At 33.6% G+C, this 19,442-nt stretch overlaps 2 protein-coding genes, 1 long non-coding RNA gene and 1 other non-coding gene across 8 annotated transcripts in view; 3 read left to right on the forward strand and 1 right to left on the reverse strand.

Moving 5' to 3' along the window:
* Window positions 1-20: 20 nt before the first annotated feature.
* Window positions 21-12,348, forward strand: LOC139813689 (uncharacterized). Of its 2 annotated transcripts, XM_071779347.1 has the most exons (6): window positions 21-1,594; window positions 2,071-2,242; window positions 2,630-2,752; window positions 7,897-8,120; window positions 9,964-10,100; window positions 11,039-12,348. In XM_071779347.1, exons 2-6 carry the CDS (start codon window positions 2,071-2,073, stop codon window positions 11,253-11,255), a joined length of 873 nt encoding a protein of 290 aa, XP_071635448.1. In that variant the 5' UTR covers window positions 21-1,594; the 3' UTR covers window positions 11,256-12,348. The 2 variants fall into 2 exon arrangements, with proteins under 2 accessions (XP_071635448.1, XP_071635447.1); XM_071779346.1 differs by having other exon boundaries at window positions 21-2,242.
* On the reverse strand, window positions 8,178-14,163 carry Cych (cyclin H). 4 transcript variants are annotated; one of them, XR_011732217.1, is made up of 8 exons: window positions 13,924-14,163; window positions 13,396-13,620; window positions 13,142-13,315; window positions 12,848-13,073; window positions 12,653-12,764; window positions 12,429-12,578; window positions 11,192-11,257; window positions 8,178-8,471 (listed from the first exon to the last, which is right to left on the reverse strand). XR_011732217.1 is itself a non-coding variant. In XM_071779344.1 (7 exons), the coding sequence occupies exons 1-6, from the start codon at window positions 14,038-14,040 to the stop codon at window positions 12,437-12,439; spliced, it is 996 nt and encodes a 331-aa protein (XP_071635445.1). In that variant the 5' UTR covers window positions 14,041-14,163; the 3' UTR covers window positions 8,178-11,257; window positions 12,429-12,436. The 4 variants fall into 4 exon arrangements, 1 of the variants encoding a protein (XP_071635445.1); XR_011732216.1 differs by having other exon boundaries at window positions 11,188-11,257; XR_011732215.1 differs by adding an exon at window positions 11,732-11,805 and having other exon boundaries at window positions 8,178-11,257.
* Window positions 14,164-14,262: 99 nt separating this feature from the next.
* LOC139813690 (uncharacterized) overlaps window positions 14,263-19,442 on the forward strand; it is a 36,746-nt gene continuing 31,566 nt past the window's right edge. Inside the window, exons 1-5 of the long non-coding RNA XR_011732218.1 lie at window positions 14,263-14,387; window positions 14,772-14,859; window positions 15,473-15,672; window positions 15,910-16,021; window positions 16,330-16,382. This is a non-coding gene — a long non-coding RNA (uncharacterized lncRNA). The remainder of the gene's footprint in view (window positions 14,388-14,771; window positions 14,860-15,472; window positions 15,673-15,909; window positions 16,022-16,329; window positions 16,383-19,442) is intronic.
* Window positions 19,021-19,140, forward strand: LOC139814011 (5S ribosomal RNA). The gene has a single exon (XR_011732310.1). It is a non-coding gene; the product is annotated as a 5S ribosomal RNA (ribosomal RNA).

The raw sequence follows: 19,442 nt of genomic DNA on the forward strand, positions 1-19,442 counted from the left end.
AATAGCTTCTCAAAATTTTGTACATCAAACATGATACAATATCAGCTCAATATATGTATGATAGTGCGTTTACAAAGTCGCAACGTGAAGATTTTTCATGTGTTGAAACACGACTCCAAAAATATGTTCAAGGCGAGAGAAAACAAACGCCAGGAACCTGTCGTTCCATGTTGCGGCGGACACGTTTAAGAGGAATGAAGATATATCTTAACTGTTGCACTTGCCACTCGCCAATTAAGCGTGAAATTAACAAACATTTTGGCTTACCAGCCACCGCAAAGGTTTCAATTTTCTGAATGTGAGACGGCAAAAGTCTATCAGAGCGGTACTATACATCGGTAACATGATCTCGCAGTCACACCCACTGACAGTTTCTAAGGAACTCTGTCTGCGCTTCACAAAATCCTTCGTATAAATCAAATGAAAATGGCACTTGATCTCTCTGATCGAGGCAAACATTTTAAGGAGCAATTCTATATAAAAAAATTATTTATTATTATAATTAAAGATTTTAAATCATCTATATTTTATTAGCTCAAAAATTATTTAAAAAACCGATTTGCGCGATGGAATTACGAGTAGATTATAAGTTTAAAGTTTAAGAGAAATTTGTGTAATTTGTTTTGTTATCTTTATATATATCGTGTGCATTAAGATGTACACGATCAGGAATATAATCTCATTAAAATCATAGTTTATATCAAACGAAGGAGCAAGTACGCGCCGAAATGGCGGTATGATGTAAATTCGCGGATATTCGCGGGACGCCGCTTCTTAGCGGTGTCTAATAATATACCGAAGACCTAGTTTTTGTTTTGGGCAACGCACTCAAAACGATCTCATTATTATATACGATAATCCGTAAATATGTGCACCGCACATGAGAAAGATGATCTTCGTAATAACTACCAGCGTCAAATAGTCACCGAAATAGCGGTTTAATAGCATGAATGCATTTGTCGAATACATTAAGCAGTGTTATATTATCGAATTAATTGTTAGACAATAACGTATACCTAGTTATTAAATTAAATGTTACACATGATATAATCATATATTTTTATGAGCATTACTTCTGTTGCGCTTTAAATCAAACTAAATGATTAATTAAACTCATTTTTAACATGATATAATCATAATGTATAAAAGTATTTTTTTAAATTTGAGTCTGATTCAGTCATTATTATTTAAACATACTATTTATATAAGTATTTTTATGCCTTTCAACCGGATAAATTCAGCCGAAATCTACGACAGCTTTCTTTTTCTCTCTTCTTTCTATTAAATTATGTCAAACTTTATAACTGAATCAATTTCGCATCACATCTGTTACCTATCATGATTATTAAACGGCGTTCCGTGGCAGTGACAGAAATTTATAGTACCCTCATTACCACCGTTTAGTGGTCGCTACCGTCTCGCGATACGAGATCATTAAAAGCTCCTTCCAGAAACGCACGTGCTTGCCAAGACCCGCCCAGAGGTTTGTGCGATTGGTTGATCTCGCGATGACGTTGTGAGCACGTGGCTTTAGGATACCGCCTCGAGGAACGAAGAATTTGACTTGAGTGCCAAAAAAATATTGTTGGACACCGTGAGTAACCCCGACAAACCAGTCACTGGTTTCGGCTCTAATCTTCCGAACAGATCAAGGGGGTACCAATGTAACCAGACAGCTTTGTTGTTGATTCTTTCGGTTATTGTTGCCGGTATCATCGTTTTCTCATGTTTCATTTAATTAAAAAATGTAAAAGTAATATATTAGTAAAAGGGGATGCTATAGTGAAATACCAAAATCGTGCAATCAAGCTTTGGTGAAGTTCTATCGTAAATTGACTAATTCTTGGAACGCCGATTGAATAACATAAGCCGCGTTGTTTTTTTTTTAAAGAAAAAAGTGAGTGCTATTCAAGATTAATAAAAAGAACTTAAAAATCTAATCCTTGAACAACTAATATCAATTGAATTAATTTCGAGCGCGGGGTATTCACCCGAGAATATATCGGAGACAATTTTATAGATGCTATTAGCAGAATATTCCGAGTATTGTCTTGACAAAATATGTTTAAGATGTCTGATGAAGAGATGAAAAAATCAGATTCGTCAAAGGGAACGAACGACTCTGCGGAAAATTCGAAATTGTGCTCTTTCAGCATCGAGAGACTACTGGCACCGAGCAAGATAGATGAAGAACAAAATAAGTTCTCACAACACACCGACTTGTCTTTGCTTTGCCAAGAAAGTGAGTGATAAAAAATTTTCTAATTTCTATTACAGTCGATTGTTAACCGTCTTTAGGGAAACTAATGAGTAGTTTGTTTCCGCTTTTCTTTTATACAACAAATTCTTGAATTATTCTATTATTGTCAAAAATTGTTACTTTTGTCTCTTCGTATGATATGATTAACAATAATCTCTAAAGTATTGTACTACATAATGTGATATAAAGCACATGATACCATTTTTAAAATAAATTTTTGATTAATGCAATGATATATTTCATTCTTATATAACAAAAGATAATTTTTCTAAAAACGTGCGCTCTTTTTTAACTGTAATAGATTTTGTAAGCAATCTCGATGTAACACAATCCATGGGGAGAATTAAATAAATTAATCACATTTGCCAGATAATGAATTGGAGACGAGAATGGTTGTTGCACCCGATTCATCCATGTCAATGGCGGAGGAAATTGAGCTCGACGATACTGACATGGTATGCTCGACATCTCCTGAGCCAGAGATGTATTATGGTGAGTTTCATTAGTATCATTACGCTCTACTACATTTTCAGACAATCGCATAAATATCTACGATGTAATGTCTTACTTGAAAGAACATTCTCTTTTTCTTATTGCTTTAAATTGAATTAAAGCAACGATAAAGAATATTTTTTTAAGAAGCAAATATTATAAAAGAAGACATCAAAAATTGACATTAATATAACTGTATCTCACTTTTAATCGCATTTTTTAGATGTTTAAATTACTATTTAATATCTCAAAATTGATTAAGCAGATTAAGATCAACATTTATTTAGAACTACTTTCTCGGCTCATTTATCACAATAAGATAGATTTAATATTTAAAGAAGTATCCAAAGAAATAATGGATACATTTTATTCTTTAAGTACAACTGTTAAATAAACAATGTCTTAAATGTTCAACAGCATTTTTATTAGATATGTGCGAAAATAATTTCATTTATGTGAACGCCAATGCCAAAATTTACACAGGTGTAAAACACTTGTATTTATTTTGTTAAATTCCCTAATTAATAAAGACATTTCGAGCGAAAGCAGACATAAAAATTTGGGAAATATTTGAATTTGTTGATAATAGTTATTGAAATTATTACAGCCAATAACGTCACATATATAGGTACATTTCGTTGAGAAAAACTTAATTCACGTATTTATTCTCTCAAATCAGATAAAGTCATGTTCATTGATATTCGCTGTACTGTTTTTTAACCGTCAAATATTACTTACACGTGTGATATGTCAAAGTCATTTAATCAAATGTTAATAATATCTGCGTAGTATCGTAGTTGCGCAAATTTAACTTGAAAAGATTCTGATATTTTAACAATTCTACTAAAGATAATGAAATCAACATTATAATCTTTTCACGTTGATTACGTATATTTTTATGTATTTTTTTCGTGTCATTTATGATATGTAATTTATATGATAAAATGTGAAAATATCACATTTCGAGAAATTATTGCGCTAGTTTTAAAGATAGCGCAAATAGCGTAAATAATCTGCATTTTCGATTTCGATTTCAAAAGCTTAACTTATTCGTAACTTTGTTCTGCCACGTGCGGTATTTTGAATAGGCCAATTATTATCAGGCACGACCATCAGCTGATAGCAAAGCAATACTATATGTTACTCAGCCTTGTATTCAAACAAGATGATTTGACTATTTTTCCAGTATTGCGATATACAAATGTCGGTCTCTCACTCTTCACAATGCGCATGTCTAATTTGCGCAAAACGAAATTAGCTATATAGTGATGGTCTTTACGGGAGGTCCCTACTTGTATCGTTCAAATTGTCGAAGAAAGATAAACTCACCTCGAACACAGTAATTCGCGTGTATTTTATTTTACTCAAACTCGAACACGCACTCTTATTCAAGTAAAATGTCTCACGTCGAAGATTTCCAAAGATGGATCGGCGAGATGCCGAGAATTATCGAGAATCTTGGACTGGACGTCGACAAAGTTCGGTACGAGATATTCGAATTTGGCAACATTTGTATTACGTCCAACTTGTATCGTATAAGCCTGCAGTTTGAGAACAAGACAAACGAACAGAACGAGGAATTGTCTATGAGCCTGAAGAGACCCATGCTGGGCTTCAACCAGGTTGCAAAAAGCTCGCCAAGAATTATATCGCCATCCGCCGGAACCGATTTTCGGTTCTTGGATCGGTTAGCTGGAAACATTATTACGGATTCTAAAGGAACTAATTGTTATAAAATCCACACGAGACTCCTCTTGCGGTAACGAATCTGTAAGATCGCGCGAAGAGGACCGTCGCCTGTGAGTTTGATCCATTACTTCCTGCAGGCTCCACGCCTACTCAATGTTTCTGCTCTTCGTCCACTATTTATCTGTCTCCCCTGCTAATTCTACCATGGAAATGCGGCAACTCTCTTACTTACCAGTAAAAGAACGGTGCTAATAAGATTTCTTCGAAATTCTTTCGAGATGTTACTTTTAAAATGTGCTAAATCACTGGAATTGTTTGAAATTTAAATCGCAACTCTGTAAACTTGAAAGTTCGGGAAAGCTTCTCTTAAAACATAACGATTAATTTATTATTATTACACATGCAGTTCATTTTATACACTACTATAATTTGCTCAGCAAATTTTTCAGATAAAATTATTTCCGAGAATAATTACCACCAACATACGATTGCTAGAAGGCTAGAGACAGTATTGCTTTTAATATATTTCAATCGTTATTCGACGCGGCATAATGGAAAACCGGCTTACGTTTTACGGATAATTAATATGAGAATCGAGCGACTCAATTCCGCGACATCTCGCACGCTCTCGAGGACCTTAACGACTAATTTCCATCCGAGGGCACGTAACTGCATCGTGATTTACACGCCGTAATGGCCGACGCGATAAATTCGAGATCTAAGGAAAGGACAATTCTCCGTTTGCGCCGTGTGTTGGGACTGAGATATGTGGGATGTCGCGTTCAACTACAAAGCCGTCAACGCAGCACGTAAATCTTCGTGAAAGAACAGCATAAAGAGCAAGGGGTGATACCAGAGAAGCGCTTCTTAAATGAGCCCATTATGATATCGAGCGATAATTTTGCATTCATACATCAACACCTATATCAGTATAATTTTAATTTTTTATTCTCAAATATTATATCTATCAAAATATTAATGAATGATGTTAAAATAGAAGGGTGTGTCGTAGAAATTTAAGTATTAATCTGACATCTTTAAGTGTCAGATTGAATTTTCGAATATATTTTCTTGCCCAAGTTATTAATAAGTTCGTTGATCTAAGTGATTTTACTGTTTGGATATTAAGATCTTGAGTGGTAACAAAAAACCCAGTCGTAAAGTCATTTTCGAGGCAGATTTGCCAATCGTCGCGGCTCGCGTGCGAATTAATTATACTCCGGGGTCGATTGCGAGTATAAAATGGCTAGCAACGTCAGACGAATGAGATTTGGCCGCGCTTTATCGCGCACTTCTGCGTGTCCTCGTGCCATTCGTCACCGAATAATTAGGGGACAAGTTCGCCGTGGCTCGCGGCAATTAGGTAAACTAGAAGGCGTGGTATTCTATTTCCGCAACGTCCAACGTGTTCCTGTCCCTCGAGCTTCGCTCCTCTTTGCCCTCCGTGTCGTCGACTCCTTTTTGCGGCCGCTTCCTCCGCACCAATCCTTTCCTACCGCTTTCCAGAGCTCGTTCGTCAATGCAACCGAGTCAGAAACTCGACGACAAATGAGCCGTGCGAGACTCGCCCCTTGCAGACTCTTTTCTCTTCCTCTTTTTTCCGCATCCTTCCGGTTGCGAGAGCAGATTGTGATAATTTTATATGCATCGCATCTTAACGGTATATCATAATAATCTTCCAGAATGTTATTTAATATTTAAATTCGAAATATGTATAGCTGTGCAAACGATGAGCAATCGAATGAGCTATAAGAAAGTTATTATTTTTTTTTTAATGTTGGAGGGGCTAACTTTACACAGGTTAAATAATTTTTATCAACTTGTTTTTTTATTGTCCATTACTGCGCACTGATGTGTAACACTTGAAAAAAGTAATGCTAATATTTATTAGAAGAAAAAAATTTGCACGTTTTCATAATATATAATATATATAAATGGAGTTTCAATACCATAATTTGCAAGCGTACTTAAAAGCGCTATACGGTAATCCAGAAACGAAATATTACCACTGCTGCAACGGCGGACATGATTCTCTTTTAAGACATGGATAACTGCATCGAGTGTGCACGTCGGTAGTGCGTTTCGCGCGAAGTGAATTAGAGGCGGTACAGTTTTAGCCGACAATTCTGCGGTACGGCTATAGGCGAGAAAGCCACGAAAAAGGCGCGAGAAACGCGACAATTACGTCGCCATCTGACAATTAGTAGCTAGTAAACGGCGCTTCTTGGCATAATGTCGCCGCGAATAGCTTTTTCGGAATATTTATTGTCGTGGGCACACGAGAAACCACCTGAACCGTAAGTTGAACGGCTCCTACCCGTTCTTCTGAGTAGAAGTTTAATAGTTTTCGACTCTATCGAAATAACTTGTGCCAATAGGTTTTAAATGATTATGGGGCAGACGTTGTCTTTCTATTTCAAAGTTTTTCATAATTGCCAGTTCTTATTCTTATAATTTTATTCTAGTTTTAATCTTAAATTATAGTATAACTTTTTCAGCGTATTTAATTATTGACTGCTTTTTTTATTCTTCACAGCGCATTATAGATTTTATCATTATTAATATATGGTTGATAAATAAGTTGAACAAATAATATTTTTTAGATTTAATATTTTATGAGATTGATTAGTATTGCTGTTTAGAAAAAAAAAACTATTGTCGAAGTGTATCGAGATTATTTCAGTGATAATCAGTAGAATTAGTAGCATAATATTCTCAGTGTTAATCGCAAGCTTAGTCGGCCGTTGCGATGCCACACTTTTTCGTCGGATGACGAATGGGCAGATAATTAGAAGATGATCCTCCGACGCTTAAAAGAGCGCGGTCTTGTTACCAACTGTCTGAAAGCGAGCCCGAAGACATTCTTCACGACACGCGGCGCGACATCGTGTACGGCGAGTCTTGTAAGCCGGGATAAATATAAATATAAACAACTTCGACGTACAAAAAGTCCCGAGATTGATGAGAAAGAAAATTCCACGAGGGTAATTGCAGTGCGCTCACATTCAACGGCATACGGGTTCGCGCGTGTTATTTACTTCATTCAAAAGCGATTAAAAGAATAAAGATATAGTGTCGTGTATACAACGGGTTTCAATTGAATGATGACGCGATTTCGATGCTCGCATCAATTACTCGCATTCCGCTGCGATACTTTCTCTCGTTTTCCATATTGAAGAACTTACGCGTTGTAATTTGCAGTTACTTAATCGGGCCGTATTTGAGATGGCTTACTTTCGATACCGATATATGCATCTGATCATCAAAGAAGCGTTTACACGACGCAAGTATTAAGGCCCAATTGCGCCTTTCGGTGTCACAAGTGTCATCGTTGATACATGCCGTTGTTAATTGCTTGCAAAATAGCTTAAAGAGTAAAAAACTCGTATCTCAGCGGAGCTGTTTTCTTCACGTTACTCTTATCTCGATTTAAAAGAGGCGGAATATTTTTACAGAAGCATGCACCAGCAGCAGTGGTGCGAACTCAACCACGAGCGCGGACAGGGACACGCAGGAGAAGACCGCCGCTATTAGCGACGACGAAAGGAAGAAGAGGCCACGCACGGCGTTCACCGCCACGCAAATTAAATCCTTGGAGGCGGAATTCGAAAGGAACAAGTACTTGAGTGTGGCAAAACGGCTGCAGCTGAGCAAAAATTTAAAGCTCACAGAAACACAAGTAAATATTTATTACTTATCTTATATTAATACTTATTTTCAATAATTCCTTCTTAACTGCTTTTTAGAAGAAGCTATTTATTTACAATTTTAATTTAAAACTAACAATAAGTCCCATAAATCACTTTTATCCTAATGCTCTTACAAACACTCGATTAATTCTAATAATAATATATAATAATAATAAATAATAGCTGTTAATTCTAATTCTGCTGCCAACTATTCCAGTATATTTTTATGTTGCGTTTAATTGGATCAGAACACGGAAGATCAATGCGGCTATCCCAAAACAGGATATTGTACTCAATAAATTGCGATAATGCCTTTGACTTCCGTAGACTTTCCTCAGCACCTGAAAGAGTTTAAGTCTCTTGTACTTCGAGTTCTTTAAAATCAACTGACTCTAAATTATGAGCCTGTGAAGCACCATATGTGCAGGCGCCAGGTCACGGCGCCATGGGGAGGATCGTCCTTTAAAACCAATTAGCACTTCTACCCTTCTTTCCCGCAAACTGTTATGGAAGGAAACTTTTTATCACGTATTTAAACCTTTTTCCGAAAGTTTTTTTATTCTACATAACCGGAACTCGATATGCTATATAGTGTTTAAAATATAATGTAAAGAAAGATTTAGGCAAAAGTATTTCACAGAATGGAAGAAGCAGCATATTAAAAATGATCGTATAATCATATTCATATAATTGTGATAATTTAATAGTTTCATAATTTTAGTTTAAAACGCATGATTTGATAATTTTCCTTCTGCGTTGAAATCTTGCTCCAATTCCTGCATCGGTAGGAAATATGTAATCACGCCACGGACTTTCCGTGGCGATATTATCTTCTAATATTAACCGGTCCCGAAAGAGCACTCTATAATTTCCCGACATGACGATTGCTCGCAGAGTGCCATGGTTGCCTAAGTCTCGGCAATGTACTTTGTAGCGTGGATACTCGCCCGCGCTTTAAACTAATTAATTTACGACCCGCACCCCCAGAATATTCGCCATCGCCGAGATTGCGCCACGCCGTCATCGCCGACCAGTTGCTTGCCGGCAATAATTGCCAGCGCCGGTCGAAATATCGCGAACGAGCCGGATAATTATCTCTCGCAATCGCGGTCGAAAGGAAGAACGATCGGACGACGGATCAGAGGCAAGAAAGAGACGCGTCGTGTCGCAGACATAACTGTCACAATATTTCTCGGAGTTAACGAGCCAGTTCGGGAGAACCCCTATTTTCCCCCTTCTCGCAAGCCCATCTCGTACGTTCCGTCGTCGCGAGGCTTGCATCCGCCGCGGAACGAAATGTACCGAGCGACGGCTGCTGCGCGCCGTCGAGGCGACGAACCGGAGAGGCGTCGATTTTTTAATTAGAATACGTCGTCGGCCCCTTATGTTCGCGAACTAGCTGCTAGAAACTCTTTGAGGAATTTTGATCTGTATAAGAGATGACATTATTTTTCTACGGTATACAATATGCTACTATTTATTAAAATTGAACGTTACAAAAAAGACAATATGTTTTAACAATTTTATGAGATTTAACATATAAAATTTAATACATAAAATAAAGATTTAAAATGTATTTATCCGTATCGTTTATAAACCTCGTACTCATTTACAAACAATATGTTATTCTAAATTGCTATTTCTTTCCTTATTTATATTTAATTGTGGCACATATGTATTGAATTGTCAAAACTTTCGGAGGTTTGGAAGCTGCAGCTTTTAAAAACAAATCCGCGATTAATATTTGATCTCAGTTAGTCTAAATACTCTAATTAACTGACTTCTATGTTTTGTGCATCACACGTAAATCTTTATTAATTTTATCTTTTACAGATAAAGATATGGTTCCAAAATAGACGGACTAAATGGAAAAGAAAGTACACTAATGACGTCGAACTATTGGCGCAGCAATACTATTCGAGCTTAGGAATTCCAGCACCACGACCCATTTTTGTCGGTGATCGTTTATGGTATAGATCTAATAAAAAATACAATCATTTCCAACGAACGCTTTTCTCTCCTTGTAAAAAATATACTGTTTGTCTCACAAGATTTTATTGCTAATTAGATATTTATATAAACGCTACCGTATCTCTTAATTAAAGAATAAGATGCAATTTTGAGCAATTTAAAATAATTTTTTGATATGCTTAATTGTATTTAAAAAAAATTAAATATACATATAGTCTTTGCGTGGATCATAATAAACAATATATCTGCAACTATATAAATATATAAAATGTTAATAAAAATGATAAAGTAAAAACAATAGAAAGTTCATACAAATGAAATTTCAATAAAAATCAACAAAACACGAACAAAAACAATACTTTAATTTATTTTATTTTTCAAAATAATTTTCTCTCTCTCTCTCTCTCTACAATCTTCCATATCGATATATTAATGCCAAATCCTCTACTAGCTTTGATTTGAAATAAATAATGAAAAAGAGAATTGCAAATCATTGTAAAAAATGTTAGATTGCGATGACAAAATCTTTGAAGTGATCTTTTATAAAATCATGTTTTTTATCTACGTTTTTCATGTACCTTTTTCGTGGAAAATACTGACAAACTTTTATAATCTTTTTAATCTTTTCAGAAATGGATATGATTTGATCGATTGATTTTGAAAAATTATAAATTTTATCAAAAGTTACGAGAAATTAAAGTTGCAGAAAAAGATCTGACTTATTCCACAATTAAAATTCAGAAAGAACTTATTTAGAAAAAGCATTGATCCATTTCAATCATATGTGAAAAAGAATAAAAAAGGTGATTTAAACACGTTAATCCTATAATGTAAAAAAGAAACATAGATAGCATTTTGTCTTATGATATTGCACTCTCCTTAATCAGTCAAATATAAATTAGAATTTTGTGGTACATTAACGTATGTCTCTTTGTAGGTTCTTCAATTACCCAGGACAACCGCAACCAGGAACATTGCTCCCGCAGCATTTAACACCGTTACCGTTACCCCCTGCATTACCTATTGCTCAACCACTGCCTAGTAATATATCGATGAGGCAACAAACATCCATCTTTCAAAACATACCAACCAGTCATATCGCGCATCATCTAACTCAGAGATTGGACTTCAGGCATCATGATCCATTAAATTAAATCTGTAATCAGTCGTATAAAAGTAATTAATCATTTTTTGCGTACAGAGCAATATGAGGCTATGAAATCGGACTTGTTTGCCAGCGATAACAATCATTATTTATAACTATATAGCGCACATTTTTTTAGTACCGCGTATACTGAGATACCGATCGATTACGAAATGTATAACTGTCACTATTTTAATTTGTTATTCAAGTTAAATTACATAAAATATCTCTATTTTTATAAAACACATTATTTATTTATGAATATTTTATTTGGTTTAACTTTAAAATAGATTGAAATCAGTGAATGTTCGTATTGAAAAATAGACGAAAAAGATGACGCGTTCTGAGTAATCGAGATACATTACCGAAACAAATAAAGTCAAGTTTATTAATTGATCACTACAAACTCTCGGAACACGTGTTTGTATACATTGCAATACTGATAATTTGGTGCTTGTGTCGAGAGCGTAAAATAAAAATGTTTACCAAAGTCATGATTCCATTGGCCACGCCGATTGTTTTCGTTAAATATATGTATAATAAATTCCACGAAGAGATAACTATCGCCGAACGCATATGTGGATTCATCATCATCCTCAGAGGATTAAATTATTTCATAGTGCAATATTGAAATAAATTAAATCAAAAACATTAGAGAATAATTTAATTTAAAAATGTAATAAGTACTCGGATATAAGAAACATAATATAAATACGCTCATATAAATAAACTGCTTTTAGCGCAAGATTTTTTGATAAAGCAAATATACCTATTTGCCGTGAAATTCAACAATGTACGAAATTTGTGTAGAGAATAAGATGAGGTAAAAATTAAATGTTACTAGATTTGTATGACTATCTTTTTATATATGCATTTATAAGAGTATATAGTACATGTACAAAATAATTTCTTAATATTACTATATGTATATGTAAATTTAATACAATAATTGTGACGCAACTACTTTCAAAGAAAATGAACAAAATAAAAGTATTTACATATTTAAATTAGTGATAAATGTGAAAATGTCGCTGTAAAATTCAATGTATGTCATAAGAGTGAAAAAAATAAAGTTAAAATGAATTTTTGTAGGAATGTGTGCAGGATTTTTATAATTTAATAGTTTAATTTATATGAGATTATAGAGATTATATGAGAAATTTTATTATCATACAAAACTTACATTTATTATCACGAAGCAGAGGGAGATAAAATTTTATTAACTCCCAAAATCTTATCGTCGTGGGCCGCTTGATCCTGAATAATCTTTGCATATTTTTCATTATCCTGTAAATCCTCTTCATCCAGCATTTCCTGCATTCTCTGTTTGTATCTAGAAATTCTCCAAACTTGTACGAATGGTCTTCGTAAAAAAAAAAAAAAAAAAAAAAAAAAAATAATACTTACATTTCACTATCAGGATTATTTTCCTGATTTCTGCATTTATCTAATTTCTTCTCTAAAGCTTTTACCACTTCTCGTGAAGGTGGTTCTACACATTTAGCCATTGAACGTATTTCTATAAAAATTAATTTGTAAATATGAATAACTTATGCAATGAGAATATATGCAAATATCGTGCAGTACATAAAACGTCATTACTTCGCACAGCTTCTATAATTCCACCCAATTGCTCCCTCGAGAATAGTATGTCAGTGACATAATTGTCTAAATTTGCGGAAGCTCTGGATGCCGCATGCAAAGTTGCAGCCAACGCAACTTGGCTTGGAGCATAAAGAAGAACGCTGTCTGTCAGAAAAACCCTTTCTAAGAACTCATCTATGTGTTGCCTTAATTTTTCAGGATTTTCCAAAGACGTGTACCTTGTCTATAAAAGCATGCACAAGATATTTACTTCTGTCACAGATAAGACAACGTCAACAGAAGACTATGTACCTTTATATCAATCATCAACCCTTCCACAGGTCTAAATGGATTATGAACAGTAAGATTGTAATTCAACTGTTGCATGAGAAGTAATTCATTATTAAGAATTATGTCAGATGCTTTTTCTCTATCCCCCTTAATATTTGCTACAAATTGAGATATAGAGACATTAAATTCTTCAACCTAAAATAGAAGTTTTTGTGTGAAAAAATTGAAATTACAAATAACTATAAAAAAAATTATATATCAAGGAAGATAATTACTTTGCACGCTAGATAAACGCAGGTGACCAAAATCTCTTTCGGATGATAATCCATCACACTGTTTCTGAGATAAAACCTTTTGAAGTAATGTAAGGCAGTGGCTACAGTAGCTCGAGGCATCGGTGGATTGAATCGACGACAGAAATCCCTTAATTGTAATTCATAAAAACGAAGCAATGTGCGCTCATCTGTGTGCGAGAGAAAATGTTCCTCCCTTTCCTCCATCTGCATTATAATCAAGCATTTGTAATTATACTACATGTATTGGTTAATTACATTTGCTATTCGAGATAAATATAGAAAAAATTTAACAAATTCACAATATAATAATAGCATTGATAATTAGCAGTATTTTGTGCACACAAGTATATTTAATTATATACATATATATAAGGTACACATAACCTAGATTTTCATCGACGGTACTTGATCCCGGAAGTCATAAGTACACACAGAAATAGACGTACAGAAACGTTATTTAAAAAAAGCAATAGTTCTAAATAAATAGTTACGAAAAAGTAGACTCACAGTCATATTAGCGCCATGCTTTGCAATAAAATCAGCATTTGTTTTCTCCCTCAAAGCGGTCAAATCGCTCTCATCGCTAAACATCCAGTATTTCTTTTGCGAGCTATACGGGAACATCTTGGCCTACGCGGGCATAAGAAAGAAAAAAACAGAACGTGAATCGCAATCAATCGCAATTAATTGTCAGATGCACGTAACACAAATCAACACGCACCAGCTGAAATTGTAAACTGAAGAATTGGGCAAGCAACACCATCACGCGGCAACCCTCAAACTAAATGGATCCATGATAATTAAGGGGATGCTGCAGCCGTCTGTTTTACCGGCATTTTTTGTCGGCACGTAGCGTCGTATTAGTCTTGTTGATTACATTCCCCTTTCATTTACAGAACGCGGCGGACAGAGTGGACAGACACGAGACGGATCGGCTCCGGAATGAGTGGCCGTCGCGACTTATTTAATTGGTAAGTATAACATGTAAATTAACTTTGCATCTAATATTTAATGAGGTACCTATCGCGAGAAGTATAGATTCGGCGCTCGGATATTGATAATCTGTTCGAACGCGTTCGAAAGTCTTGTTCAGCCAAAGATCTGTCGCGCGAATCAATCTAGCGACACCGCGTTTCATTGATGCATTTTGATGCGTTGATTTTTATTTGTGATATAACGAACGCTGATATCGAACGTGCTATAATTTTTTCTCTTATTTCTCCGCTGTTGCAATATGATTAAATATGCGTCGTATGTGATTAATTTCGAGAGTATCGTATAGAAAGTATGGAGAGCCGCGATTCTAGTGATTGCTTGTAATCGATTTATTGTAATCAATATTTTGTTTGTTTTAGGAAACAGATGTAAGTGCGCAGAAATAACAACGAAGAAAGAAGAGAAGAGCAGGAGGAGCCGAGGAGGCGGCCAGGTGTAACAGATAAAGTAAGCATTTCATAATTTATTTATTAATTGTTAATAATGGAAATAATTATTTATTTGCGCAGTTTATCGTTTTCAGATCACTGCAGTATGTAATAGTGTAATGTAATAGTGTAATGAATATATCTAATGCACTGTGTAATAAATAAAATATTTTAACAGCCTTTCCGGTAATTTGATGTTGACGACTGTATGTCTCATATTCCACTCCGTTTGTTCTCTTTCGAAGAACTTCCTGAACTGATGCACACTAGTGCAATAAGTTAGAGTGAAACAAAATATACTTGTCTCAGTCTAACTTATTGCACCAGTTGCAGTTTTGGAAGTCCTTCAAAGAAGAACAAACAGACTTACTTATTCCACTTATTTATTGTTAAAATATTTTATGTTATTGAAATATTTTAGCTTATATTTTAAGATTTTTTTAAAATATCTAATAAATTATTTATGACTTGATTAATATTAATAAATATATGTATATAAAATATTACTTGTTAATATATATACAATATTTCCAAATATTTCTAAATAATTAAAATTTATAATAGTTTAAATTGCAAGATTAGGATATCAGAATATTTATTTTAGACATTATTTTTATTTGAATATGTTACAGGTCAATCTTGTAAACATATACGCTGTTGTGTAAAAAAAGGGTTTAGATGGAAAAACCCGAGAGGAGGATGAGGAGGCCTAAGAGAGGAATCAGACAGACATATACGCTGTTGTGTGAAAAAAAGGGTTTAGATGGAAGAACCCGAGAGGAGGAAGAAGCGGCCTAGGAGAGGCGTCAGGCGCCGGCAAAACAACATTGTGGTAAATATTATTTTTTGCTTATACTTGAATTGTTTTATTTCTCTCTCTTATCGTGATTTTGAAATAATAATTACAAAGAAAGAAATAATTTAAAATTTTATAAAAAATTATTTTTGTAAAGATTTTTTTCCGAAAATGTAAAATTATTTAAATAAATGTGTAATTTTGAATGATGAATAAGAAGTTTAATGTGTAAGAATTATTTAATATCAAATCGTTTATTTATATATGCTTTAGGAGATAACGGCGCCCAAAGTGTCGCATCGAGGGAGCTGACAACCCGAGAGGACAGCCTGAGAGGAGGAGGAGGCCTGGGAGAGGCATCAGGCGCCAGCGGAACAACTTTGCGGTAAATATTATTTTTTATTTTGTGTAAGAGTAATTTTTTTTGTTTATTCTTGAGCCTCTTTATTTCAACACCATTTGATTTGAAAATAATAGTTAAAAGAAAAGGAGTAATTTAATATTTTGTAAAAATTGATTTTTGTAAAGATCTTTATCGGAGAATGTATAATTATAAGGAAACATCTAATTTTGAGTAATGAATAAAACGTTCGATGTGATAATGAATAAAACGTTCGATTGATAAGAATTGTTTTAAAATATTAAATTTTTTGAACACTGTTTTAATATGAATTTTATATTTGTTTATTACAGAATCAACGTAGGCTACGTGGCAGATATAATTCCGCTGTTGCGCATCGGGGTCGGTGAGTGATAAATTAACATATATCTATTGAGGTAATTGATAACTGAATTTTGCCAGTTAAAATAGTAATATGACGTGAGATTCGATATATGTATATATATTTATTGTTATGAAATAGAAGATTCTTTTTTAGTTAATTATCTAGAGATAATTATTTTAGAGAATTGATCAGTTTTAAATTACTTAAAAATGATTTTAAAATAATTTACTATACGACAAAATATTATAATTCTAATAATTTACAAAATGCAAAGACATTTTTATCATATCTAATTGTATGGGAAATTTCTAAATTTAAATTTTATTGTTTATATTATAAAGTACATAATAAACTTATAATATAAAATTAAAGTTATAATATAAAATAAAGTTATAATATATTCAAAAATTTAATATCATAATCGCGATCAAAACTGTCAAATTTAGATTTATTTCCAATCGGACATCTATTTTAATTACTAGATATATATTTTAATTGCTATGAATAAACGCGTGTAAAGAATAAATGCAAAATTAATTTATATAATAATAAAATTATTATTGTTGTTGTTAATTGTTAATATCGTATTTAATTGCTTTAATTAATGTGATGGTCTCTTCGCGACGCGTTCGTGTTTCGCGCATCGTACAAAAGCGTAAAATCTTACGCTTATTGCCGGCGATGATTAGCCGGCAGCAGAAGAAGTATTTCTTCTTGCTACCGATCTCTGGCTATATGAAGCCAGGATACGGCCAAGTGCTATAAAAGGTGAGGCACTCTGGCCAGAAAGAACGAAGATCAAGGTAGGTTGAGGCAAGGTAGAGAAAATGACAATACACGCTAAAGCGCAGATGCAGAGCTCGAAGGCTTTTATCTTCTGATATCGTTATTTGCGAGTAAATATTGTTTAGAATCTTCGTCGCGCGGTTATCGGAAGATTTCGTATTTATACTAATTACAAATATAAAGTGCATAGGTCGAAGATACGAAATCAAATCAGACTCTACGTCCCAGAATCGCATATTTATCATAGACAATTTATCGATCGCATTTATATGAACTAAGCAAATCGTTTACTTGATTGATAAGATTACAAAGTATAAGTTTAAAAATTTGACATATCAAATACTAAATCGTCAGATACTAAATAGTTTTCGTGTCAGTTGTTGTTGATCATTATTTTAAAAATATTATTAGTTTATTTTTAAAGAATAATGGATAGAATTATATAGATGGATAGAATATATTTATATGTACCTATATGCAATTTTTATTATATTTATATAATTATTTATATAATAGTATTTTGCATTGTATTATATATACTTTATTATGCATTATAACATATTTATATTATATTTATATAATTATACATATGCATATATGCATTCCACGATTTGTTATATCGCATTTAATAATTTTATATGGATATTTTGATATCAAATTAGATTGTATGTAAAAAAAATAAATAATTTAAAAAATATAAAACGTAAAAAAAAGAGGATCGCCAATTGTAATCGGCGGGGATGGTTCTACAAGTTGCTCCGTTTTTACGGAATTAAAATTTATTTAAATTTTTAAATTAAAAATATAAAGTTTATGCAGAAAATTTCCAACTTAATCAAGGTTTCTGTCGTAATTATAATCGGCCATAACGAAATAAAAAGTTAGAACTACTTATACATCTTTTTGTCATAAATGTTTAAGCAATAGCATTATATTATTTTTGGTCTTCTCTATTGCAAGTTTTTTAGTATATATGTTTTACATAGAAACATTAAAATAAAATATATATTTGACACTTTTTCTTCCCTTTTTTTCAAGCTTAAATTATTACAATTTTTAGTTATTATTTTTATATTGCATTGTTACACTTTATGGACATAGCACGGAATAGAACCAAACAATTGTGCACATGCATGGAGCAGAATCGTGGATATAGTATGTTACCTGCCGAAAATATCTGTGGCTGCCTAGTTTAGTATGCACGTTTTGCACACATAAAGGCGCCAGTGGACCAAGCTCCATCTAAATTTCTAAAACTGAGCACGTCCATTCTTAGGCCGGTATTCATAGTCAGATCTTATTTTTAAGATCGTCTTAAGTTCATCTTTAGATGCTGTACGACTTGTTTCATTGGCTACGGAGTATCTGAAGGTGAACTTAAAACGATTTTATGTATAAGATATCTGACTATGAATGCCGGCCTTAGAATTATCTCTGGTTTTATGAACAAATTATCATTTGGTACACATTATCCACCCTCGTGCTCAATAGGTATTACTTCCTGATGGAAGCGAGTTGAGGAGATCTGTTCTAGAGTGCAGCATGAGTCACATTTCCAAGCTTTTGACCGATGCGATTTGAACTTGCGTGCCTTTTCATCCTTATATCGTTGAATTCTTGCGTGAAAAGTATTGCACGTGTACGATATTTGGATTCACAAGTTTTTATAATTAAAATCGTGCACAAAATACACAAAATTACTATTAATTAGATAAAAATACTTAGATGAAAATAAGCATTGAATGGCTTTCTGATTGTACGTATTGATTAATCAGTTAACGATTTTTATGACATTTATTGCTATATAAAAAAAAGTGAAATTTTGGAACAGAATCAATAATATAAAACTGATTACGGATAACTTACATATCAGGGTAACGTTCATATCACGTTGTAAAGTACCAGTTCTCGTCCGATCACTGAAGTCAAGCAACGTTGAGCACGGTTAGTACTTGGATGGGTGACCGCTTGGGAACACCGTGTGATGTTACCATCAAATTTTTTTGCATTTTTATTATTACACAAACGCGCGCGCTATTTGGCTTTAATGTTATATCATTATATACTATTATGTACTATTTATATACATCTGTAATGATATTATATATATTATATACTATTATATTACACTATTAACTCCTTGATACATAAAACTGTCAAAATATGCGATGAGACAGATGTTCACGAAGTAAGCGTAGTGGAAGAACCAATCGCATCGCGGAAAAGCGTCAACAATGAATCTGTTTTCTGCTGCTGAACTGGCTGCACTGGTTTATCTTTTGCAGAGTTTATCTT

This window comes from Temnothorax longispinosus, chromosome 5, assembly GCF_030848805.1.
Source record: "Temnothorax longispinosus isolate EJ_2023e chromosome 5, Tlon_JGU_v1, whole genome shotgun sequence".
NCBI lineage: Eukaryota > Metazoa > Arthropoda > Insecta > Hymenoptera > Formicidae > Temnothorax > Temnothorax longispinosus.